At 37.1% G+C, this 27,961-nt stretch overlaps 1 protein-coding gene across 1 annotated transcript; it reads right to left on the reverse strand.

Moving 5' to 3' along the window:
* Positions 1 to 19,135: 19,135 nt before the first annotated feature.
* Positions 19,136 to 25,550, reverse strand: LOC586561 (serine/threonine-protein phosphatase 6 regulatory ankyrin repeat subunit B-like). Its single transcript, XM_011684571.2, is given in 6 exon segments — positions 19,136 to 19,539; positions 20,615 to 20,772; positions 21,305 to 21,508; positions 22,099 to 23,904; positions 23,907 to 25,090; positions 25,343 to 25,550. Coding segments are annotated over 6 exon segments (3,609 nt in total). The 3' UTR covers positions 19,136 to 19,490.
* Between the last annotated feature and the right edge of the window lie 2,411 nt (positions 25,551 to 27,961).

Raw genomic sequence — 27,961 nt, forward strand, 5'->3', positions numbered from 1 at the left:
CACATGATAAAGTGGCCTGGGCATTCCGCTCAACAAGTGGAAACATTAGTCTGTTACCAGACAGAAAAGAAGCTACTTTAAATAACGAATGGGAGGGGGGGAGAAGGGACTTCAATATACATCAACTGCCATTGCATCTGAGTATCCCCCCCCCCCCACAATGCAATCTCTTAAATCTACTAGTACTACACTAGCGAATAATGTAATCATGTTATTTATATGTGAGGGGGGGGGGGGGAGGGGGTAAGCCAGGCTTTTGTTACCCGTTAAAGGGATAGTTGAGTTCTGTTTTCGGACCGCAAATGCCTTCAAAGTGCATGGTTATTGCTCTTATTCTTATCTATGACATTTCTAGTGCCCTTTTAGAACCTCAAATTGCTATGAACGGTTAATTTTAGACTCCAACATGTGTGAATTTAGCCAATACAAGCATACCAATACAGCTCCACTTTAAAAAAAACACAGTGTCCGTTAATTAATTGTTTAATTAAAAATAACAATACATGGTCCGGCTGGTTGTGCGTAATATAAGCAACACAAAAATGCCAACAAATACCTAACATCGGCATTGGCTGAAATACGACGTAAAAGCCGTTATTTCGTGTTTTTTTTAACGGTTTTTTCAAATTTTTCAAAATATCTAATATTTGTGGTGGTACGAAATCGTTAGATTTATGGATATTTCAGCCGTCTCTGAACCAATTATGATCAAACAAAGATGATTTTGTCATTTAAATATTATGTTCTTTCAAATTTGACACTCAGTTTTTTCATTATCTCACAATTTTTTTTTTGGTGTAGCGCCCTTTGCAACAGAACTCAACTATCCCTTTAACTATTTAATTATGTTTTCAATTTTGATATTCGCGTTTCGTTTTATCATGATTTTTAAACATTTATTAGTATCTTATCTAAGGAAATTTATACTACAGTTAGGAACTTGAAGATAAAGTTGAGTTCTGGTCATGCGATTGCATTGTGAAAGAAACGGTGAGGAATCGATCGAAAAAGGTTGATCAAGTAGCATATACGTTTAGGTGCGTACTGCAAGGTTCTAGAGTCATCACAATGATTACAAATTTAGCCCAGCTTCGGTGAAGTAACAAGCAATGTACAAGGAAAGATGTATATGGGACTACAGAAACATGTGGACTAAAAATCGGGCGTTATTTTTAAGCTGATACTTGTCATATTTAGAATAGAAGAGCCATGCATTTCAGGATACATTTTTTCGCTAATTTCTTCCACACTTGCATTATAAAAATGATAAAGCTCACAAGTTTTGTTTTATCTCTCCCCAGAACTCAACCTTTTCTTTCAACTCAACCATAATTGCCCGACAATGTTTGTGAAAACATTCATATAATTCAAATGAAGCCATGAAATAATTATGTCATTATTACATCATGTAGAAAAGAGGATCTCTATGTAAAGTTCAAAATTCTATCATCACACGACATTTGACGATTTTACAAGTAGCCTTGCTTGCAGCCTAACGAATGTTCTTCTCTATATTAAAAACATTGTTATGGAACCGATTGTGTGTGTAGTATGTTTTGGTTCGTGGGTTTTCTCATGGACCCTGGATTTTTTTAATACAGAGAGAGAGAGGAAGAGAGAGAGAGAGAGACAAAAGACTGACTTTGCCTGGAAACCAAACAAATCTAATTCAGATCTCCATTAGTCATATCATGATATACGGACTGGCATACTCTTATTATCATGTCAAGTATCGTAGGTGAATAAGATATTTCATACGCCGACTGGGTTTGTTTCAAAGGTGACAGAAGAAAAAAAACGCACAAGCTCAAAAACATGTTTGCCGAATAGATTATTTAGAGCAAAATTACAATGAAAAACTATTTTTGAAATGTAAACATGTCCAAATATGGGTATTATACTTCGTTCTGCTTTGATACAACCATCCCTTGCTAAAAGGAGATACGAGAAAACTCAGACAGACATATATTAGCTGAAGTGTAAAAAAATAGAAACCAGATTTTGGCTTCGGTTTACGACACTTTACCTGATATTCAAGTCCACCATCCTTAAAGGTAAAGACCAGTTTTGGAAACGCCCCCCTCTCAAAAATAAAATGGAAGCTTTTATTACCAATCATGTGAAAGAGTATGTTTTGACTAATACGTAATGATATAAATTTGGCCGAGAAACCGCCTACAAGTTGATATATTTGGTAAAATATTATATCTATTTGGACCTGATATGTAAAACGCACGTGTCGCGCACGTGTCGCGTAGTCCCATATACATTTGTATGTGTACAGTGCTTGTAACTTTACCAAGACTGGGCCAAATTTATTATCATTTTGATGATTCCAGAACCTTGCAGTACACACCAATACTTATATGCTAGATGATCCACCTTTTCTGATTGATTCCACAGCGTTTCTTTCACAATGCAATCACATGACCATAACTGGACTATATCTTTAACGAGATTTCACATTTATATATGTATCATAATGTCATTCAGGAAATAAGTAAAAACACTTCAATCTAAATACGAACTTCAATCATACTTATAGCTAAGGTATGCTATGCTTGAGTCCAAGAGGGCATTTAACCGTTAAGCTGGTGTTGAATAGATTGAGAATTTTGCAGAAACGTTTTTTTTCTTTCTCGCAGCGTTCTAAATTAGTAAAAGGGATAACAGAACTAGACAAAGTATATATGCATACATATCAGGTATATGGTGAAAAACACAGGTCCGTATTTCAATAATTCACTTGTTGGCACTTCAAATGATCACATTAAATTCCTTTGTCCCCGATACAAAAATATTACATATAATACTTATTGATCAATTTTTATGAAATTCATTCAGGCTCTACGAACTCTAAAATAAGATACCAACGACATTCAAGCTTTGTAAAATACACCCTAACGTATAGACCGATGTTGTACTGCTAAGCCGATGATGTTACGAATCCGGAATAGGTTAGTGTAGAAAACTAGATAATTTTATTTTTAGACATCAAATTAAAACAAATTCATTAGATATTGCTTAATATTACAAGTAGATTTGGCTCCGAGATGCCCTGCGTTTGGCAATCCAGGCTTACAAACTTTCAAGAGAATGAAAAGGACGGAAAAGGGACGAAAAGCATTCTTAAAAATGCCGCCCTAGCCGATACGGGATATATGTGCTGAAACCCAGTAGCAGACAAGCCAAGACAAGATTATTTTTTTACTTTCGACGGCATTATGGGGGGTAAAGCATGGCATCCATGCTCAAATGATCTAGAAATCAATTTATTGCAGACTCCCCTTTCACTAATGTGTTTCGTTCCATCAGACTTCCATTTATTTCTACCTTCATATAAAAACAATTATAGATCATTACAATATTATACATTAAACAAAACAAAAAAGCAACCATTCATGTGAACTGTTTCAAGAGACTAAATTTACCAGTCGAAAATGAGAAAAGGGGAACTAATATAAGGACAAAAGGCCTTGTAAAATAAGTTCCCTATGTAGAAGTGACAGATAACCCTTATGAAATAAAAGACATATATATATGATTTTATTTTAATTTCAACTTAAAAGAGTTTAAACTGGGGGCATTTTTCATGCTAACATCAAGAATGGCCCAAAGTTTCGGGCCTGCGTAAATAAACATGGATTTAGCAAGTATAGTTCGTCAGATTGGCGCGTGGGGGTATTTGTGTATATTTTTTATTTTAATGAAAATTGAATTCGTAGCGTTTGATTATTTAACTGGTACATAAACTGACCGAGGCTATAACGATATAAATCATTTATCTTCAACCTATTTTTTTTAAAAACAAAACATCAGTTTGGAAGTGTTACAGAAAACACGCATAGCTTTCTTTTCTAGAAGTATTATTCTATGAAGATAAAAAATGTGTGTATTACCCCATAAAATAATGCCATAATTTAAATAGGGCAAAGGTAATGTCGAGTAAATCATTAGCAGGGAGGAGGTCGGCAAAAAAAAACGTAACCTTATTTACAATCCCTATATTGCGAGAAATTGTGCGGCAAATGCTATAAATATGAACTTTCCACGAGAGTTTATCATCGATTATCATATATATCTTATATACAATATACTCACTATTTGCCTATATCCTGCTAAATGCGAAATGAATCGTGGAATGAAGCTTCAAGTCCTCTCCTCAGAAATATATAATTATAGCCGAGCTGAAAGGATTCACAATAATCTTACACAGTTCAAATAAATGTAACTAGCAACACGTGACATGAGAGGTCTCTTCTAGAACGTGTTATGAAGGCGTTAACAATGTCTCTTTCGCAATATAAGAGGAGAGTTTGTCTATGGTTCATGAATCCGTGTGTGACAGATGCCAAATCATGCAGTGTGTCAAGGAAAATGATCTAGAAATCAATCTAATGCCGATTCTCTTTTCACTAAAATGTGCTTCGTTCCATCGAATTTCCATGTAGAAGTGACGGATAACCCAAATGAAATGAAAGACGTAGGTTGCATGAGTCTGTAATTCAACGTCTGGTGAAGTGACACCTGGCAGGTAGCTGCTCAAGTCAGTTGGATCGTGTGGTCCAAAAATGAAGCCAGAGGAAAATACATCTAACTCGAGCTTATCGACCAAACAAAAAAGATACATATCTCTTGCTCAGTGAGTCGGTCCTGATGGGCATTGTGACGCAAGTAATGTCACGTGATAAAGTGGCCTGGGCATTACGCTCAACAAGTGGAAACCTTAGTCTGTTACCAAACAGAAAAGAAACTACTTTAAATGACGATGGGGAGGGGGTAGAAGGGACTTCAATATATATATATATTTTTTTTTTTACTTTCGACAACATTATGGGGGTAAAGCATGTCATCCATGCTAAAATGATCTAGAAATCAATCTAATGCAGATTCACCTTCACACTAATATGCTTCGTTCCGTCAGATTTCCATTTATTTCCATCTTCATATAAAAACTATTATACATCATTAAAATATTATACATTAAACAAAACAAAAAAGCAATCATATATGTGAACTGTATCAAAGAGACCAAATTTACCAGCCAAAAATGAGAAAAGGGGAAGTAATAAAGGACAAAGGCCTTGTCAAATAAGTTCCCTATGTAGAAGTCACGGATAACCCGAATTAAATGAAAGACATAGGCTGCATGAGTCTGTATTTGAACCTCTGGTGAAATGGCATTTGGCAGGTACTTGATGCAAGTCAGTTGGATCATGAAGTTCAAAAACGGAACCAGAGGAATATACATATCTCTTGCTCAGTGAGTCGGTCCTGATAGGCATTGTGACGAAAATAGTATCATTGAATAAAGTGGCCTGGGCATTCCGCTCAACAAGTGGAAACCTTAGTCTGTTACCAGACAGAAAAGAAACTACTTTAAATGACGATGGTGAGGGGGGGAGAAGGGACTTCAATATAAATCAACTGCCATTGCATCTGAGTACTTTCCCCACAATGCAATCACTTAAATATACTACAATAGCGAATAATGTAAACATGCTATTTATATTTTTAAGGGGGTTAAGGGTAGGCCAGGCTTTTGTTACCCGTTAACTATTTAATTATGTTTTCAATTTTGATATTCGCGTTTCGTTTTGTCATGATTTTTTTATACATTTATTAGCATCTATCTATTGTAAGGGGATTTATAATAAAATTAAGAACTTAAAGATAAAATTGAGTTCTGGTAATGCGATTGCATTGTGAAAGGAACGGTGAGGAATCGATCAGAAAAGGTTGATCAAGTAGCATATACGTTTAGGTGTGTACTACAAAGTTCTGGAGTCATCACAATGATAACAAATTTGTGCAAGGAAAGATAAATATGGGACTACAGTAACATATGGAATAAAGATCAAGCCTCATTTTTAAGCTGATACTTTTCATATTTAGAATAGAAGAGCCATGCTTTTCAGGGAACCTTTTTTTTCCTCTGATGTTTTTTCACACTTGCATTATAAAAATGATAAAGCTCACAATTTTTGTTTTGCCTCTTCCCAGAACTCAACCTTTTCTTTCGACTCAACAATAATTGCCCGACAATGTTTATTTAAACATTCATGAAATTCAAATGAAGCCACGAAATAATTATGTCATTATTGTATGATGTAGAAAAGAGGCTCTCTATTTAAAGTTGAAGATAAAATCATCACCCGATATTTGACGATTCTACAAGTAACCTTGCTCGCAGCTTAACGAATTTTCTTCTCTGTATTAAAAACATTGTTATGGAACCGATTGTGTGTGAAGCATGTTTTGGTTCTTCTTCTTAGTTTATATCATGTATCCTATATGCATTTACTCATGGACCCTGGATTTTTTAATAGAGAGAGAGAGAGAGGAAGAGAGAGGGACAAAAGAGTGACTTTGCCTGGAAACCACACAAATCTATGTCTGATCCCCATTAGTCAGATCATGATATACGGACTGGCATACTCTTATTATCATGTCACAGTATCGTAGGTGAATAAGATATTTCATACGCCGACTGGGCTTGTATGAAAGGTGAGAGAAGAAAGAAAAAGCACATTTGAAAGGAACGTTTTGAAAGGAACCGTACCTTGATTTATATCATTTGTAATGAAGCGCACGCTGGTACGTGGTACATTAAAAAAAATTTATGAACACTGGTTGTAATATAACCTGAGGAGCGTGGGGGCTTAGAAGCTCAAAAACATGTTTGCTGAATGGATTCTTTCGAGCAAAATTACGATGGAAAACTATATATGAAATGTAAGCATGTCCAAATTTGGGTATTACACCTAGTTCTGCTTTGATACAAAAATTGATTTTAATGAAATGATTTACTTTGAATGAAATATCTGATATAAAACAAATATTGAAAAAGGGGTTGTGTGTATGTGTGTGTGTTATGCGTGTGCGTGCATTCGATTGCGTGTATGTGGTTCTACTCATCTATTCTGGGGTGTAGTACGTGCTTGTCACTGTATGTGATTTCTAGCAATATATATTTTTTTTAATAGAGTGAGGATGCCACAACGTCAAAATACATATGTAATTATCGCTCTGTACTATAAAATCTATCTATCTATTTATCTATCAGGCTATAGTTCATCCAGACGTTGGACAAAGCCCTCCTCATAACATTTCCATTCTCTTCTGTCTCTAGCTTTCCTAGTCCAAGCGGCCGTTCCCATGTATGATGTTAGGTCATCTCTCCATCTTCTCTTCTGCCTTCCTCTTCTTCTCTTTCCCATCCTTGGTTGCCATTCTGTTAATCGATTTGTCCATCTATTGTCCTGAAGTCTTGCTACATGCCCAGCCCATCTCCACTTTGATTCTCTGACTTTCTCCATGATGTCTTTAACCTTTGTTTTCTGGCGTATGACTTTGTGGTTGATTTTGTCTCGCAGAGATAAATGCGACATCTTTCTATCCATAGCTCGTTGAGTAGTCACAAACTTCTGTTCTAGATCCTTTGTCAATGACCATGTTTATGATCCATAATGTCATAGTTGTTAGAATGCATTGGTTGAACATTCTTCTTCTTAGTGATATGGGTATGTTTTTATCGGTCAACATGTCTTTGTATCTTCCAAAGTTCATCCATCCTGCTTTTACTCTCATCATAACTTCAAGATTTCAAGATTTCAAATTTATTCATGTTTCCAACAAAACACTACAAATCCATTATAAGCATTTAAAACAAATTTAAGAAACACATGTTGGAAACTTCTTCTTTTGTGGTGTCCTTCATTTTCAAAGTTTGTCCCAGATACTTGTAACTGCTCACTCTCTCACTATAACATCTATACCTTTTCAAATAGTTTTTTTCCGTTTTAATCAGATTACAAGAACTCAGCTTTTATGCTCGTACAGATATGGTTTGGTTAACTGCCCGAGAACAACAAAACCGCCGCGGTTTTGCCACGTCATATATGAAGGATCCTTTACTTTTAAAGGGATTGGGTATCTTTGTCTCAGATTCTGAAACAAAATCCTGAATTTAGCTCATGCTGCAATGATAATTATAATCCTTTAGGTCAGTCAGGAACCCCATGACTTTTACAAGCCGATCGCCTGTCTGAATGAGGAAGCATCTAGGCACCACGCGGTTTTATTCTTACAAGTGGGGCTGACTTCTCTAGCGTGAGTGAACTTTTATATTCATTCTCACGTTTGATGGTCCAATGTATATTCAAACATAAATAAATTGGCATTATTATCAGTGTTCACAACAATCATAAGCAGTGGTCACTACACTAATCATTAGCAGTGGTCACAACAATGTAATTGTATAGCCAAATAATCAAACGATAATATGTGTCTTTTATATAGTTTTACCATTTTTCCATGAACATTATTGAAATATGTTTGTCTTCTGTTAATTCAACAGTTCAGAAAATATTTGTAGCTTGAGTAGTCAATTTTATTTATATCACAAATGAAAATTAACTTGAATATATTATGTTTGTTAATCTGTTGCAAATGAAGATCAATAACATCCTTGTGGATGGAAAAATATGGATTTTTTTTTCGCTCGCATTGATAAATAAGTTCAAGTACATGGTATTTGCATTACAGAAACATAAACCGACCAACGATTATGATACGATAATGTGATTAATATGATATGAATAATAATTTGGGTAATTCATATATTATTTACTTAATTAATCTTGTCCATATTACTATTACTGTATGATAACATGGCATTCTCTCAATTAAACAAATATGTCGACTTTTATATGGAGAAAAGATGTTCAATATTATGAGCTTGTTTTTAATAATTACGAGGTTGTGTCAAATGACAGAATTACTCTCACCCACAGTAATACTTAGAATTACTTGGTTGTTGCATTTTTTTTAATCATTATAATCTTATTTCACCGATACCAACATCTTGGTTGGTATAACTAATTCAAATTAACGTACATGTGTACTACCCACATACACTGTCGCTCATAAAGTTGGAATATTTTTGTTTTACCCCAATTTATGGAATTATATTAAAAATAATTTTAAAATAATAGATCTAGATAATAGTATACATTCTCAGATTTTATTGAATAATAATTTGCCAATGTGTGTTTTGCGTGACTACTAAAGCATGTGTATGCCACTATGCTTATCAACTCGGGGACCTACGCCCTTAAGTCATAAATGACAGTAATGAGGATTAATGCCCCACAAAAGAGCAGTAATATAGCACATCGACACGGTTTTGATCCTGGGGCCTCACAGTCACGAGGCCATTGCTTTGTCACTAAACCATGACTGTACGCAGCGGGGGCTAGGGTAGGGGGCAGTTTCCATGAATTAAAAAAAAACAAAGAAAATAATTTTTAAATTATTTTTAAAATAATTCCATAAATTGGGGTAAAACAAAAATATTCCAACTTTATGAGCGACAGTGTATCTATTTATCTCTATCTACTATCTATCTATCTATCCATCCATCTTCTTTTTTCTCTCTCTCCCTCTTTTTCTCTCTCTCACTCTTCCACTCTTAGCCGTAACATGTTGTATTTTGTTTCATTTATCTTTTTGTCTCAGTCGCATGTATGTGTATTCTGATTTTCTTTCTGTATAATATTAAGTCAGTAGTGTAATTCAGTGAACTTCCACGCAACAAACCAGCTTTAAGTAGGTTCATATTTCATTGCCGTATCTAATGATTTACAGCACATTCTTTTACGTTATTGATTACTACGAATTAGAATTATATACTTCCATATTACTTTAAGAAATTTAAATATTTTGTAAATGTATTATGTTTTGTTAATTTACATGGCACATATATATATACATATATATATATATATATATAAGAGCAACCAATCAATCAATAATCATACATTGTTGAATTTTCTAAATCTTCAAGTACAGACATTCTTATTCTTTTGACTGAAAATGTGATTGTGAATGAATTCGATATGTTGTTTTTTTATTTAATAAACCACCTAATTCAACTTGATTTGTACCAATCTGGCTCTTACAAACACTGTAGACTTCGGCTAGGACCCACAAGGAGAACAGTATTAATACTGATTAGGCTACCCTGGGTGACCAAGACATATTATTATCATCATTATTATTATTGTATATTTACTTTTTTTGACAACCATACCTTATAAAGAGGCAAAAGTTAATATTGAACATTATTTATGACAAAAAGCGTTGTAAAACAAGTCAAAACATTCAAAGGCGGGGAATTTCCATCATGTTATTGCCACTATATTGTCAGGTAGGCGTCGGGTATTGTATTAGGCACAGAAAAGGTCACTCGGAATGTCAAGGTGACGTGTACTTTATGGCATGCACGTTATTTTTTTTAAAGGGGCACGGGCTGATTGCCCTTCCCCTAATCCATCTGTGCTTATTATTGAAAATCGTATAGCGAATAACGATCAGGTCTAGCCGGAAAAACAAAGGGAGAGATTTAATTCATGTGAATTATTGCGATTAAAATGTGTTCGCTTCTATTGCTATAGCCACACAAAAATACCTCCATTGTAATATTCAAGTGGCTGTGTAGATCTTGGAGCCCGTCTCCTAGTAAAATATCTAGGGATAATGGCGCCCGTGGCTATATAAGAGTAGGGTTCCCCCTCCCCCCCCCCCCCCCCACTGCCCCACTGTCCAAACTCGTCGACGTTACTGTAAAAGAGAGAGTAAAAAGCTACCTGCGGCAGATTTTTAAATACATTTTTTAACCCTCTACTCGGTAGGTATTGATAAGTGTTTCTCTATTTACTGCTTCCTCAAATGAAGCTAAAATTGATGAAAAATTTCCTAAATATATTCGAGTAAATAAGCATGGTTGAAGATTCATTTCAAATATGGAGCCTTTGCCAATACGTGTACCATTATTTAACATTTTTTCATAGCAGTTGGGCGCAATAAAGGCTGATGAAACTTCTGTAACAAGGAGCAAAGCAACGAGAATATCATTTTTTGGAGCGTTCATAAACTCAATGTATAAGCTATATCTCCGATATTGCTGTCGACATTGCGAGATCCTGAAGAACAAATGCGAGCGAGCAAAGAGACCAAGCTTTGGATTTTTTTTCCTTCTCATTTTAAACTCAACTCTTGTTTTATAATTCTGTAGCCTGCGTATTGAAGGAGCAAATAATCCTAATATCTTCCATCTCTCCCCTTTCTTTTTCTCTCTTTTGTGTTTTTTTTTTAAATTTCGCCCCCTTCAAGTAAAATCCGGGGCTCGTTCCCCCTACCATTCCTCGTGTATACAGCGCCGCCCTCCCACCTTAGTAATTCACAACTGTGTGAAAAAGAGGGAAGACAGCAATACTCCAGCTCAGCTTCTCATTCAGGGGAATTCAGCTGTATGTTACATCTTTTGTTGTGTAACCCGCTCTTGGGAAAACCCACATAATAGGCCCGTTCACACATAACAGCTAGTGCCATTTGAATCGCGATTCAAAGATATATTTTTTTGAGACCGTGCACACATGTCAATTTAGTGCGAATTGGATCGCGATGCAAAGACTTTGGGGGACCATTCACACACAGGGAAAATTCTTGCACGACAGCAAGAACGTCGAATTGCACATGCGCGAATCTCGACGACGTATGCATGCTTGGAATCCTGGGATTAAATAAATCGATTTTTGATTCTCAATACCATTCGGACACAGAGCGCCCGGAAACTATCGCGATTATTCTGAAAAATAGCAGGAATCGATGACGCCCCTTTGGAAATATGGAGACAATGCACGTAGAGTGCATAGGAATATATGCGTGCAATCTCAATGGCAAGGATTTTAGCACACAAACTGAGGTGGTGCGCGACCAGACACCCTATAGTAGCTCTGTAGGTCCTGTGACCAATCTCTGGGAACAAAGGTTTGAAAGTGTTTTTGTGTTCCCTGATGAATACCGAACAATTTTGACTTGGGCTGTCCCAATGAAAATCCCGGGCATTTTCGTGAGGGGTCAACAAAGGTCAAACAGGGGTCGAAATTCAAATATATTCAAATCGTGTTGATATGCATATCAAATTACTCGTCTGGTCATGAGGATTCCAATAATATATAGTTTGCTACACCTCCGACCCTAAATGAGGGCGCTATGGTAAAAAGACTCTTAATCCTTATCTGATCCAGTTCTCCCCTCCCGCACGAAGCACGACAGTTTTGACGTTTCATTAAATCATTAGAGAAAGTAGACGATTCGTTGAAACGTGCTCGACTTTAATCCTTGTCTGAATGAAGCTTCCCCCTTTAGCGCGAAGCACGGAAGCTTTGACGTTTCCTTAAATTATTAGAGAAAGAAGACGATTCGTCGTACCGTTTTCGACTCTTATTAAACCCTATTCGTCTGAATTCAGTTTCCTCCTTTCGCGTGAAGCGCGGAAGCTTTGACGTTTCCTTAAATTATTAGAGAAAGAAGACGCTTTGTTATAGCGTTTTCGACTTTTAATAAGCCCTATTTGTCTGTATTCAGTTTATCCCTCTCGCGCGAAGCGCGGAAGCTTTGAAGTTTCCTTAAACTATTAGGAAAAATAAGACGATTTATTGTACCGTTCTCGACTGTTAATCCTTGTCTGAATGAAGTTCCACCCCTCCCGCGCAAAGCGCGGAAGCTTTAACGTTTCATTAAATTATTTAAGAAAGTAGACGATACGTTGAACCGTGCTCGACTCTTAATCCTTGTCTGAATGAAGCTTTCCCCTCCCGCGCGAAGCGCGGAAGCTTTGACGTTTCATTTAATTATTAGAGAAAGAAGACGCTTCGTTGTACCGTTTTTTACTCTTATCAAGCCCTATTCGTCTTAATTCAGTTTCCTTCTCTCGCGCGAAGTGCGGAAGCTTTGACGTTTCCTTAAATAATTAGAGAAAGAAGACGCTTCGTTGTACCGTTTTCGACTCTTAATAAGCCCTATTTGTCTGAATTCAGTTTCCCCCCTCTCGAGCGAAGCGTGGGAGCTTTGACGTTTCCTTAAATTATTAGAGAAAGAAGACGATTTATTGTACCGTTCTCGACTGTTAATCCTTGTCTGAATGAAGTTCCACCCCTCCCGCTTAATTCTTAATTCAGTTTCCTTCTCTCGCGCGAAGTGCGGAAGCTTTGACGTTTCATTAAATTATTAAAGAAAGTAGACGATACGTTGAACCGTGCTCGACTCTTAATCCTTGTCTGAATGAAGCTTTCCCCTTCCGCGCGAAGCTCGGAATTTTTTGCGTTTCATCACAATATAGAGAAAGTAAAACGATTCGTCGTACCGTTGTTGACTCTTAAACCTTGTTTGAATTTAGTTTTCTCGAAAATGTTAAACCTCTGATTTCTTTAGCTGATATTATAGGAAAGTGAAACTTCGAGAAAATACAAGTATCGTAGTTGTAGTCACTCTCGACACAGCAACATTTACCCGTGTCTTTCTTGCTCCCTCGACGAGACGACTCCACCCAAGAACCCCCTTCTCTCTTTTACTCCCACTCCTCCTCTCTCAGGCTCTTACCTCCCCTCTCTCTCCTCTCTTTTACCCCCCGTTTCTTTTGTTTCCCTTTTAATTTTTGTTTTCCTTTTCTTTCTTTCCTCTCCTCTCTCTTTTTCTTTTTTCTCTTTCTTTCTCCCTTTTTTCCCTTTCTTTCTTTTCTTTTCCTTTTTTCTTTTCTTTCCCTTTCCCTCTCTTTTTTCCCCTCCCCCTTTTCTCTTTTTTCCCGACGGCAGCCCAATTTTACCGACAATATCCTGACAGGTGGGGGGGGGGGTGTGTCGCACCCCACCCCCCCCCCCCACTTTGGAGACGCCTCTGCCTCTGTCCAGTAGTGCCGTGTTTGTGCCATCGAACTAGATTGACCAAATGATTTAATTGATTCATAATATATATAATATTTTTTCCCGTAACATGAAAGTAATATAAATAGTTTCATACTTTTAATTAAATGTAATGTTAATTGGATACCCCTCTCTTTTTCTTTCTCTCCCAAATAAAACCTGCCATACACTGAAAAAGTTCAGTTATTTTAAAGTTGATATTCATTGATTTAAAAAAACTAACTTTATTTTCATCATTGCAAAGTTGAAACTTTGATTCGACAAGGTTATCAAAATTCAATGCTTGGAAACATTCAAAGTAATGATTATTATAAATTACAAAACGCTTATATACAGCCCCGGCATATCACCTAAAGAGCTTTCCGAACGCTGCTGAGATGTGTGAGATCATAGTATGGACATGATTTGCACAAGCAGACGATGTCCCATGACATCTCACACATTTTCAGTGCCTGTGTTTTCATCTTCTCTTGAGTTCTTTCTCTTACTTCACTACCGTCAGGCTATATGTATAATCTATTGCCTTACTCTAAACCCCGCGCATGGTTTTATTTTGATGACAAGTGCAGCGATACAAAAATAAAGGAATCTGTCGCTTGAAAACAAAATAAGACGCCATTGAATATTCAGCTGCACACACCGCGGTATGTTCGGCGTTTTAACAGGGAACGAATGCCGTCCTTAATATCACTCCGGGGGGTTTTCAATTTGAAAGTCTGGTTTCTTTGATTGTTAATTAACCCCTATCCTGTGTATTTACAAGCAAAAGATTTAGGTTATCAGAATTGGGTCATATCCCCTTTTGAATGGTTTGACATGCCATTACATTTATATACACTAAACTCATTATAATTTGAGAAATAATAGCTTTGCAATTATGTACATTCTTTATGGGATGTCGTCTGCTTGGGCAGTATTGGTCCATATAGTGACGTCATTAAAACATTGTTATTTTTCCGTCGAATCTCTCGTATATCCCAGCTGCTATGGAGGTGGTTGTATTTGTATTTTTTATGAATCACCCGATATGTAGTTGACCTAAAACTTGCGCGATGGCCATCTGTTAGCTTACCAGTTTCTAGTGATACATTAATTGACATATTTGTGATTTTCTTTGAATTTCACCTTTAACAAGCTTATACAAATTAATATAAGTATTACAGTAAAACATCATCGTTATTAAATATTTATGCAATCATTTTTAACATCAATCGTATTTTACATTACATCAAGATCGTGAACGTAATAAAGTATGAGACAGAAAACATTACGCAACTAATAAAGCAAAGTTGATACAAAGAGTCAGATGACTATGTCAACAAATTTTGAATTAATTGCCAATTCACGGGCTCATAACAGTGATATATCACTCTGCAGATTTATGCACGGAAATATCATATATGTACATCGAATTCAAGGGAATTTAAGAGGAGTATTCGGCAAGGAATCATTGCCGACTTATGAACTAAAATGTTATTAAAAACAGTGGGATATGATAGCGAGCATATAACCTTTACAGCATTAAAGACTTGGTCAGAAATAGCTGTTTTTTTACCGTGTGAACCACGAATGGCTACTGCGCGCAACAAAGGATTTGCGCGTATTCACTGAGCTCTGTGAATGTTATAAAGTATAAAAATGTTACGTCATCATAAATACCGCCGCGTTTTTGCCGCGTCATGTCTGAACGACCCTTAAAGGTATAGACCAGTTTTGGAAACACCCCCCTCTCAAAAAAAATGAAATGGAAGCTTTTATTACCAATCTTGTGAAAGAATTTGTTTTGACTAATACGTGATGATACAAATTATGCCGGGAAACCGCCTACTAATTGATATATTTGGTAAATTATATATTCATCTGGACTGTATAGATATCGCGTAGTCCCATATACATCTTTCTGTGTACAGTGCTTGTAACTTTACCAAGACTGGGCCAAATTTCTTATCATTTTGATGATTCCAGAACCTTGCAGTACACACCAATACTTATATGCTTGATGATCAATCTTTTCTGATCGATTCCACAACATTTCTTTCACAATCCACTAGAACTGTTCTATACCTTTAAATCACATACATGAATATACTTACATGTATGCAATGGTGCGTTACTCTAAAAAAAAGTATGTCCTGGTTATACGCACAACAGTTTACAGAAATTCAAGATACCATTGTACAGAATTATGGACAATTTTCCAATTAAAAAAAAGCCTACATGATCTCGGATAATACATTTACAAAAGAAAAAGTGCAGAATCTTTCAGAAGAAAGCAAATCCGGAGAGATCGAAACTTGACTACAGAAATGCATCGAGATATGATGTATTTTAAGAGGTGGATATGGAATGGAACGAAGAATACTTGAAGCTACTTCACAATGGAAATACTTTTGTCTGTGCAATTGTACATTTAGAATCAATCAAATAAAAGTACAGCATTAATAAATGATGGAATTGTGCAGAGCTCTGGACCAAAATGTTGGACATGATATAATGGTAACAGTATGAACAAACGGCAGACTTATGCACAGAAATCCAAACTCGGTATGAAATTACATGAAATAAATATGCATTGGATATTAACCATTGAAATGCGCAGAATTATGCACAAAAATCCAATTTTAGTACGATTTTACATGAAATATATACGCAATTGATTTAACCCTTACAATTTGTACACTTATGCACACAAATCCAATCTCATTAGTGCAGTTTGACATCATGTAAAATATATATGCGGTGAACATTAACCATTATAATCTATAGAATTATGCACAAAAATCAAATCTCAGTACATCATATGTTGTAAATATAGGCAATGGACATTCATTATTATAATGGGCAGACTTATGCACAGAAATCCAATCTTGGTATGTTATTACATGTTATATAAAGGCCGTTGACATTCAACATAGTGATGTGCAGACTTATGCACGAACAAATCTTAATGCAACATCGTGATACGATTTCATACGGAATTTATAAACCCTGGCCATTCACCATGGTAATAATGCAGACTTATGCACACAAATCCTATGTTAATATGATATCATATTGAATATAATATGCAATGGAAATTCACCATTATAATGTGAAGATTTATGCACAAAAATCCAATCTCAGTATAATACAAAATATATATGCAATGAATGCTTTGATGCGCAGACTTATGCACAAAAATCAAATCTTAGTATGGAATTTCATTGAATATATATGCAATGGTAATTCACCATTATAATGTGAAGATTTATGCCCAAAAAGTCAATCTCAGTATAATATAAAATATATATGCAATGAATGCTTTGATGTGCAGACTTTTGCACTTAATATCCAATCTTAGTTTGAAATTACATGAAATTTTATATGCAATTGACATTCGTCATTGTAATAGGTAGACTTATACACGAAATTAATATCCAATCTCAGTTTCATATCATATTAAATATATATGCAATGGACATTCACCATTATAATGTGCAGACCTATGCACACCAATCCAAACTCGGTAGGTTATTACATAAAATATATATGCATTGGATATTAACCATTATGATATGCAGACTTATGCACAAAAATCCAAACTCAATAGCTATTACATGAAATATATACGCCTTTGATTTAACCCATTACAATGTGTAAACTTACGCACACTAATCCAATATCAGTTTGACGTCATGTAAAATATATATGCGATGGACATTCACCATTTTAATGTGCATACTTATGCACAAAATTTCAAGCTCAGTATCCTATTACATGTAATATATATGTATTTGATATTCACCATTATGATCTTAAATCTAAAATCAACATCGGGATATGGTTTCATACGAAATGTATGTACCTTTGCCATTCACCATTATAACTCAGTATGGTACACGTGTTATATATATATATATATATATATATATAATGGACTTTCCACCATTATAATGTGAAAACTTATGCACAAAAACAAAATCTCAGTATGATATTACAATGCAGTTATATGCATTAGACATTAACCATTATAATGTGCAGACTTATACACGAGAATCCAATCTCAAAATGATATCATATGAAACAAATATGCAATGGACATTCACAATTATAATGTGCAGACCTATGCACACAAATCCAAACTCGGTATGAAATTACATAGAATATATTTGCAATGGAAATGACCATTGAAATGTGCAGACTCTTGCACATAAATCCAATCTCAGTATGTTATTACATGAAATATATATGCATTAGATATCAACCATTATAATATGAAGATTTATGAACGAAAATCAAATGTCAGTATATCATTTAAAATGTATATACAATAGCGACACACATCAAAATGTGCGAGCGCTTCGACTTGGTTTCGAATCTTGGACCTCCTGTTAACGGGACCATTGCTCTACTAGTGAGCCATTGCATACTACATCTACAAACAAAATGGAGATTCAACTTTAATGACATTCTTTGCATGGTCCAAATTGTTTTACCGTGTTTGTGGTCGTGGGACATAATGTTTAATATTTTGCAAAAAATGACATCGGTTTGCGGGTTTTTTTTGGCCAGCAACGTTGTCATGTGGGGTTAATATGCAATTGAATAATGACCAGCACATGACTGAACCACCAGTGATCGACGCAACATTTTAGTTATTCTCTTCATATAAAGTTCCTTATGTATTTTATGCGGACTGCAATGGCGGAAGACGACGTTGCACACAGGCTCAGAGAATGATGATTAGAAGATGGCATTAGTCCCTTTGAAAGTAGGCAAATATTTATATTACACATAAAACTTTGAAGGTATTCCCAGGTTATTCGTTAGTTTTAAAGACAATGATATATAATTTAATAACAAATTTGCGAAATACATTCACTAATTGGTGCTAGGTAACACAAACATTATGGCTTGTCCTATCTAACAAAACGGAATGTGTGCAATTCGTATTCTGACTATTGAAATACAATTTGGTGAATGAATAAATTTGTAACGAAGTACTTAGCAAAGATTTGTACATAAACTTTAATTACATTACGAAAACGATCTATAACAATTATTTTTTTTTTTTTAAAGGGGAAAAATAGGGAAACAAATGGGACTCGCATATAAACGAATAGAAAAGAATAATATTACATGGGCAAATTTTCCATTCTGAAGGCTACTTCTACCATTAAAAACAAATAAAGAGAGGTAATTAGTATGCATGGTACAACATTAAAGGCGCACTGTCCTACTTGTAGCTACTTGCTCCCTCTATATAGAAAATTTCCCCAATCGGTGCCTGTTGGTCCCCCGTGATCCTCTTTTTCTTATGTTAAATGAGAGCTGAGTTAATGAGATAGCCACCTGTCACAGTGACCTCGCTGGCTCGCTGGGTGGTCTAATCCCTTCTAGCTGAAGTAGTAAAGCCTGCCTTTAAAGCTTACATATATCCACATTTTAACTATTTATTTGTCTATTTTCCTAGTTCATACTAACTTTGCCATATCGTCGTTCAGGAGGTCGTCTACCAGACGTTGGTGTCTAATCGCAATCAGGGCTTTCTTCAATTGTTCCCGTTCTTCGGACCTTTTAGTCCTGTTCCTCCAATCTCGGAGCATAACAAGTGTTCCCCTGCATGTAACATCGTGGTATTTGTCGTTTATTTGTATGTAACGTTGGATTTCCGGAGGTTGAAAGCCCAATTCTCCGCCTAGACTGTCGATGTCATCATACTTATGAATCCGCTTAGGTATTGTCTTAGTTGGGAAGGTCGTCAAATTCCTGCTTCCTGGGTTCTTCACTAGGTCTATATTTACATGGAGGAAATATAAAATGTTACTTATTATCTAATAATCTCAGTTGACCGTTTTTTTTTTTTACTGGTTTGAATTTTATTGTTCCACATATGCATGTACATCAAAAACAAAAGAGATTAATTCGAGCTGAAGATTATGTTACAAAACAATACGGGTATAAAACATAAATAAACTAGTTTGGAAACGTCGCAATTAAAAATAAAGTTGTGAGGGAGTTTGCACTAGATATTATCGGGAACGGAAGTACATATAGGGTAGGTGTGGGGAATTGGAGACGCTTAAGCACATTTGCATAATTTACATGAACATGAAAAATGTTACACATACAGAAAGTTTTATATTCTCTTCAGTAAGTTCTTCTCTTTATTTGTTAACACAATTGTGGTCATGATATAACTGATTAATAAGATAACGGTGATTAATGACGTCATCACCAAAGGTCTCTCATTACCTACATGTGTAGGTAATAAGGGACAGTTACAAATCAAGACTGTTTTTCGCTCCCTTCTCCAGGCGAATTCGGGCTCTGTATCTGGATTCGCATGCTACGTTAACCCAAGGTCAAGGGCATGTCAAGTTTGGGCGCGCGCTTTTTTTAATATGCTTTGTAGGCATTGCATAGGCAGGAGTACTGTATAATGAAGGAGATAGACAGCAGATAACGATCAACTAACGAAATATGCTGTAGCAAATAAATGATGCAACGGGTTAGGCCTACCATGGCCCTACCCCGTGTTAGGCATCTTGCTATATGATATGCTTTGTAGGCACTGCACAGGCAGGCGGCATGCATTTATGCAGGTCAGGCGCCCACTGCGTGTACGTGTATGCGATATGCGTTAAAATAAGAAGAAGTGAAAGAATGAAAGAACACAAACAAGAGAAATAAAATAAAAATTGAAAAATAGAAGGAGAAAAAAGAACCCCCAAAATAATCCCAAAATAGAAAAAAAAATATTATAAAATATATCTAACATATATTAATGTATATCACCCCAAAACGAGTAATATTTGACTATGAAACCGTTTGTTTCAAATGACCATGTGAATAGGATGTTTCCTCACCTTGAGAATATCATCTGGCGGATGATTTCATCCTTGGCATAGTGAACTGGTAGGTTGCCATGGTTATCCTTGATGTCCGGTTTTGCTCCGTGGTCCAAGAGATAGAACACCAGGGCCTTCATGGGAGACAATTCGTTCTGATAGAAGTCTTCTGAGATCTAAAAGAATTATCAATAGAATCGATTGTTTAAACCTTGAGAGGCCTTTGTGTTTCAGAAGATTTATCCCCAGATTCATAATTCTGAACATTTGTTGTGTTTTTCTGATGGTTCGTTTATGTTTATAATTCCAAAAGTTAAATAGGTATCATTACTCCAAAGGTTTGTTAATCCGAAAATTGAATAAGGTTCGTTATTCCAAAGGGTTAGTAATTCCAAAAAGTGATACAGAATTTTCGTCATTTTTGGAAATATGAAGTCAATTTTATTTTCAGACTTACAAACCCTCTTTAGGTTTCAGAATTATATGAATCCTATTTCATTTTTTAGAAATAAGACGTCTTTTTGTAATGTTATAGAGACTTATTCATTGTTAAATGGCTATGCTAAGTTATGTGTGAATGGTATGATTCCAATTGCATAATTGTAAGTAACCAACTCGGTTAGTGTAGGAAATTAAACAGAGCAATTGTCGCAGGATGAAGCGTCGTACAATCCCAGGGACAGTGTGTTCTAGAGTTCATCATCTTACCCTTTGGAGTGCTGGTGTTGCTTCAACTTTGCTGTCCTCCCGACCAGAAAGTCTGATGGCTTCGTGAAGACAGGTCTGTCCGTCGATGGACTGGATGTTGAGATCGGCGCCATGAGAAACTAATGTCTCGATGATGGAGGTGTAGCCATTTTGCGTTGCTAAATACACTGCTGTGTAGCCTTTCTCACCAAGTTGCCCAATAACCTGTGTAAAAAACAGCCTTAAGAATTCAGAATCTACAAACAAAACGGCTTTCAAAAAACAAAAAACGAGGCTTTATTGGGCATATAAGCAGTCTCTTTTCGAGTTTCCAATATGTTTAATCACCATATAGACTTACATATACACAGATTTTAACATTTCAGCAATCATTATACAGTAAAACCTGGCTATTAAGGTCACCCATGGGAGACCAAAAAAATGTGGTCATTGTAGACAGGTGGGCTTTCTTGACCGTTTCTCAAACACACATTTTTCTTTCGAGGGAAGCAAAATACATGGTCCCGAAACACAATTAGGTGGCTTTATATTAAGAGAGGTGGCCACTAAGACGGGTTTGACCTATATGTATATGTACAGTTCGGCTTTAAGTTTCATTTGGAATGATTTCAACCCTTTTCATAACTTAGACATCTACATACCTTCACGAAAACGTTTTTTAAAAGATTATTGAGGTATAAGAAGCTGGCTAACCCTTTCAATTTATATTGGTGAGATTTTGATACTTGCGAGCATGTTCATAAACAGTATGATATTTTTTCATGTGAAATCTATAGGAATACCCAATTAAATACCTTCTTCTCATCTTCTGTTAAACCCTGAGTGTATGCATGTCCTTTCGGGGAAGAAGGATGTTTCTGTCCTTCAGCACACCGCGTATCTGGACTTGTCCCATGCACTTGGTCTTGTTTCGCAGCGAGTTGCAACGCAGTCTTCCCAGGTTTACACAGATTTACGTCAGCTCCGTGCTCCGATAGATATCTTGTGACATCGGTATGTCCATTTGCAGCAGACAAATGCAATGCAGATGATCCCTTCTTGGTAACCTTGCTTACATCTGCAAGTTGCTGAAGTAGACACTTCATGACATCGATGTGACCATTCTGAGCAGCAATGTGCAAGGGAGTCCAACCGCCATTGTCTGTCGCATCAATTTCGGCTCCGTGGTTGAGCAAGCCTTTCGTGATATCGAGATGACCATTCTGCACTCCGACATGAAGGGCTGTATAACCTTTCTCCTTGGTGGCTCCGTTGACCTCTGCTCCTCGCCTAAGCAAATGCTCGGTAACGTCACAGTGGCCAATAAATGCAGCAACATGCAAAGGGGAGATACCATCAACATCCCCTTTAGCTACTTCAGCTCCTTGTCCAAGTAGATAATCTACAATATCAAGATGACCCTTTTGCGCAGCAAAGTGAAGAGCAGTCCAGCCAACATTGTTGCTTTCGTTCACATCAGCTCCATGACTGATCAGATACCGAACACCTGCAAGAAAGCCACCTTCTATAGCATATTGTAATGATGTACGACCAACTGTTCTGCCTCCTTGACTTTCAAGAAGATTTTGAATGTCAAGATCAGACGATCTTAGTGGCATATACACAAAAACCATTCCACCTTGAACTGTCTTATCCTCTTCGCCATCTTGATATTTGCTTCTACCAAGATCACTTTCTAGGGCACCTCTAAAGACAGTGAGAGAATCAACGAGTCTGCTAACTGCATGACGTAGGCTACTCTTCACAAATCGCCCAACATCATAGTGACCATACTGTCCATCAAATTGTACGATGACAGAGTCACGAACACTTCTCTTATTCAGTTCAGAGCCTTGACTGAGCAGATACTTCGTAATGTCGATCTCACCGGCAAATAAAGCATAATGGAGAGCAGTAATTCCATCTGCGTCGCAATTTTCTGCCTCAACTCCATGACCGATTAGGAATTCGACGATATCTAAATGGCCAGACTCTGATGCAAAATGTAGGGCAGTCACTCCAAAGTCATTTCCTTTATTCATATCGGCCCCTTCACTGATCAGATATTCCATGACATCCAACTTCCCTTTTGTTGCAGCATTATGCAAGGCACACCTACCAAAGGCATTGCTAGAATTCACATCAGCTCCTTGACTTAGCAAATATTTTGTCATATCAAGATGGCCATTACTTGCTGCAATATGTAAGGCTGTCCAACCAAAAGAACCAGCTTCATCCAGCTCGGCTCCTTGACTGACTTGATCTTTCATGGCATCAAGATCGCCTCTCTCTGCAGCGGAATGAATCTCCGTCCAATAAATTATATTTGCTTTTGCCAGCTCAGCTTGCTGACTAAGCAAAGCACTTGAAACACGTACGTAACCAGCAGCTGCGGCAAGGTATAAGGCTGACCATCCGTTGTCACTAACCTTATCAACATCAGCTCCTAGCCTGATCAGGTACCTGGTGACATCAAGATGACCATTCTTTGCAGCTATATGTAAAGGAGTTAAACCTTCCTTTCCGCTGTTATTCACCTCGGCTCCTTGACTAATGAGATATTTGGTGACGTCAGGATGACCATTGTGTGCTGCCAAATGTAAAGGATCCAACCGTCCTTTTCAACTTTATTCACCTCAGCATTTTGACTGATTAATTCTTTGACGATATCAAGATGTCCGTTTAAAGCAGCTAAATGTAATGCAGTCCGACCATCAATTTTGCCTTTATTGACTTCAGCTCCTTGACCGATGAGATATTTGGTGACATCAGGATGACCATTCTGAGCAGCTAGATGTAATGGGGTCTTACCAATATTATCACCTTTATTAATCTCAGCTCCTTGTCTAATGAGATATTTGGTGACGGCAAGATGATCATTCTGTGCAGCTAGATGTAATGCAGTCCAACCGTCATTTTGAACTTTATTCACCTCAGCATCTTGACTGATCAATTCTTTGACGACTTCAAAATGACCAATCTCTGAAGCCAGATGTAATGCAGTCCAACCGTCATTTTCGACTTTATTCACCTCAGCACCTTGACTGCTGAGATATTTGGTGACGTCAGGATGACCATTCTGTGAAGCTAGATGTAATGCAGTACAACCGTCATTTTGAACTTTATTCACCTCAGCATCTTGACTGATTAATTCTTTGACGATATCAAGATGTCCGTTTAAAGCAGCTAAATGTAATGCAGTCCGACCATCAATTTTGCCTTTATTGACTTCAGCTCCTTGACCGATGAGATATTTGGTGACATCAGGATGACCATTCTGAGCAGCTACATGTAATGGGGTCCTACCAATATTATCACCTTTATTCACCCCAGCTCCTTGACTGATTAATTCTCTGACGACATCGAGATGACCATTCTGTGAAGCTTGATGTAATGCAGTCCGACCAGCAATGTTACCTTTATTAACTTCAGCTCCTTGACCGATGAGATATTTGGTGACATCAGGATGACCATTCTGTGCTGCCAAATGTAAAGGGATCCAACCGTCCTTTTCAACTTTATTCACCTCAGCACCTTGACTGATCAGATATTTGGTGACATCGGGATGGCCATTCTGTGAAGCAAGATGTAATGCAGTCCAACCGTCATTTTGAACTTTATTCACCTCAGCTCCTTGACTGATGAGATATCTGGTGACATCAGGATGACCATTCTGTGAAGCTAGATGTAACGCAGTCCAACCATCGTGTTCAACTTTATTCACCTCAGCATCTTGACTGATCAATTCTTTGACGACTTCAAAATGACCAATCTGTGAAACCAGATGTAATGCAGTCCAACCGTCATTTTCGACTTTATTCACCTCAGCACCTTGACTGCAGAGATATTTGGTGACGTCAGGATGACCATTCTGTGAAGCTAGATGTAATGCAGTCCAACCGTCATTTTTAACTTTATTCACCTCGGCTCCTTGACTGATCAATTCTTTGACGACATCTAGATGTCCGTTTATAGCAGCTGAATGTAATGCAGTCAAACCATCAATTTTGCCTTTATTGACTTCAGCTCCTTGACTGATCAGATATTTTGTTATCTCACGATGACCTTTCTGTGCAGCTAGATTTAATGGGGTCAAATCGTCATTTCCGCTGTTATTCACATCGGCTCCTCTACCGATCAATTTTTGGATCAGGTCAAGTTTTCCATTCTGCACAGCACTGCTTAGTGCACTCTGCGAATCATCAACACTGCCATCTTGTTCATTTCCCTCCTTACTGTCTTTGTGGATCGGACGACTGACCCCCATTTTGGAAATCTCCTTCCCCATTCTTAGTGAATGCTGGGATCTCTCTGCTAGCTCTTGAAGTATTGTACAAGTTCATGAATTTATAAAAATCTTTTAAGGCTGTTTTTTTTTATTTTTCCTACATGATGTATGTTCTCATTTCTGCCACATTCCTAGTGAAAGCTGGAAGTTGACATCGGTTTATCACCAAAACACCTAGATAAAATGAACATGTTCAAATTTTTGCAAGATTGGTCAGTGGTGAGGTACTTTTTAATTCGGATGAAAATGGCATATCTTGAAGTATCTAAGTCCAACAAAAGGTACGGGTTTAGCCAGGCACGATTGATCTACGGCCACAAAAAGATGGCCATTTTCAGAACTTTTTATTCAATTTATTTCTTCACACATGCCAAACTTAGGAAAATACATATTATTATAAAATACATACATACAATACAATAATAGTACATGCAGAGTATATATAAAGCGACTCCATATGGAATAATGTGTGTTTTAAAAAGAAAAATCAGCTAATGTAGAAGGGGTAGTCAAAAATCATGAATGATTTGTCGAGGACTAACCCAGTGGCGAAACGGGCGCGGCCCCCCTATTGGCGGCGCAAAAAAAAAGAGGAAGATAAGAAGAGACAAAAGAAAGGAAAAGAGGAAAAAGGAGCAGGGAAAAGAATGGAGAAGAGAAAAGAAAAGAAAAGAAAAGAGAAGAAAAAAAGAGAAAGAAAGAGAAAAGAAGAGAGAAGCCGGGTTAGAAAGGGAGAAAGTTTCAGGGAAATGGCCCTAAGTGACAGTAACAACGAATAAGGGAAAAACTGGGGGGGGGGGGGGTTGCGCGTGTGAAATGCGCGCGCATGGAGGGGGTATGACTGACCGTATTACATTTTTTAGGTTGCGCAAAATTGAGTCGAAATTCAGCTTATTAAAACAATTACTAAGCATGCTTGTTCATGTTAAGCCGTAGCGCCTGAAAAGGATATTGTGAAATCATTTCCTTCCAAAAAGTGTTAAAATGGTCAATTTCGGGGTCGTTTCCGGAGGCTTGTGAGCCGTTATTGAAGAGGGTGCCGGTCATACGTATGATAGTGATGTTAACGATGAGTAAGGGAATAAGGAGTGAGATATGAACTGCAAGCGTATTGGAGATGATCATCCTATCATCAGTGCAATCTGGGTCGGAATCCAGCATTTATCAAAAATTTAAAAAGCACTCATAATACAGCCGCGCCCGGCCTCACAAAGAGGAGCAGAATTGTAATCAGGAAACTGGGGGTCATTCCAGAAGGCTTGGGAGACTTTACTGAATAGAGGGGGCCGGTCGCATAAACTCCCGAGCCACGGATTGGAAATTAAACATTAAAAACAGCCCCCCTGCGCTACAAAGGTCGTCACTTTTGGGGATAAATTTGAAAAGGGCACATTATTTTTAAGGTCATTTTTTTTTCAATTAACGGTAGAGGGGCCGCTTCGAAACTCTTATTTTGCCCTCCATTCGGCATCAGCTCGTGCCAACTCGTTTGTGCTTGTATTTGAATTTTAATAATCATGGAAGGGGCGGCGAACCTGGGTCCAATTGGGGGACACGTCCCCTGGAAGTTTAGAAATATGGCTAGAAGGAAATATAGCAAATAGAACGTATACATATTGGCTTTGGCGTTTTCTAGAAAGCATAATTTCAGCATTAAAAATGGCAAAATCTCGCTCGGTCGCTACGCTCCCTCGCCCAATATCACAAAACTATGATACTCTTGCAACCCCTGTTCAGAATTGCCTAGTTTGTTTCAGTAAAAGCAAATACAAACGCCGATGAAAAAGATTTGGTTTAAGAACTAATAAATACGTCTGCTGCATGTCATCACAAATAGCTTTCAATCGAGCAAAACTGCGTGTGTGTTTTTTACTATACAGTATGAGTAAAACAAAAGTTTACACCTAGAAAATTGCTAATCATTTTAAAAATCATCAATGAACAGTAAATTATTATACATCTTATGGAAGAGTGTTTCATCCCAAATCATTTGGTATCATTTTTGTGTGGTATGTGTTCATGCTTGGATGAACAGGAGGCATTGTTTGCGAGAGTGCAAAAATCGACTTGCGCCAAACCGAATAAACAAAATCACGTGAAAATCACGTCAATATCAAGGTATCGACTTGAGGAGATTTACGTTCTTCAAACACCTGACATTTACGTAAATGTGTTCAGGCGCGTACGCAGGATTGTTTTAACATTTTTAAATCGGGCCGAAAATTTCGCAACGACTCAGCCAGCCGCTGAATAAGCGGGGGGGGGGGGGGGGGGGTAAGAGGACACATTTTAATTTTTTTTTGGTCTCGAAATTAGAAAATTTGACATTTTGCTCCGTTTGGGGGGGGGGGGGGGGGGTAAGGTCACCTTTTTTAATTAAAAAAAAAAAA

This window comes from Strongylocentrotus purpuratus, unplaced genomic scaffold, assembly GCF_000002235.5.
Source record: "Strongylocentrotus purpuratus isolate Spur 01 unplaced genomic scaffold, Spur_5.0 spur5_scaffold_17, whole genome shotgun sequence".
Lineage (NCBI taxonomy): Eukaryota > Metazoa > Echinodermata > Echinoidea > Camarodonta > Strongylocentrotidae > Strongylocentrotus > Strongylocentrotus purpuratus.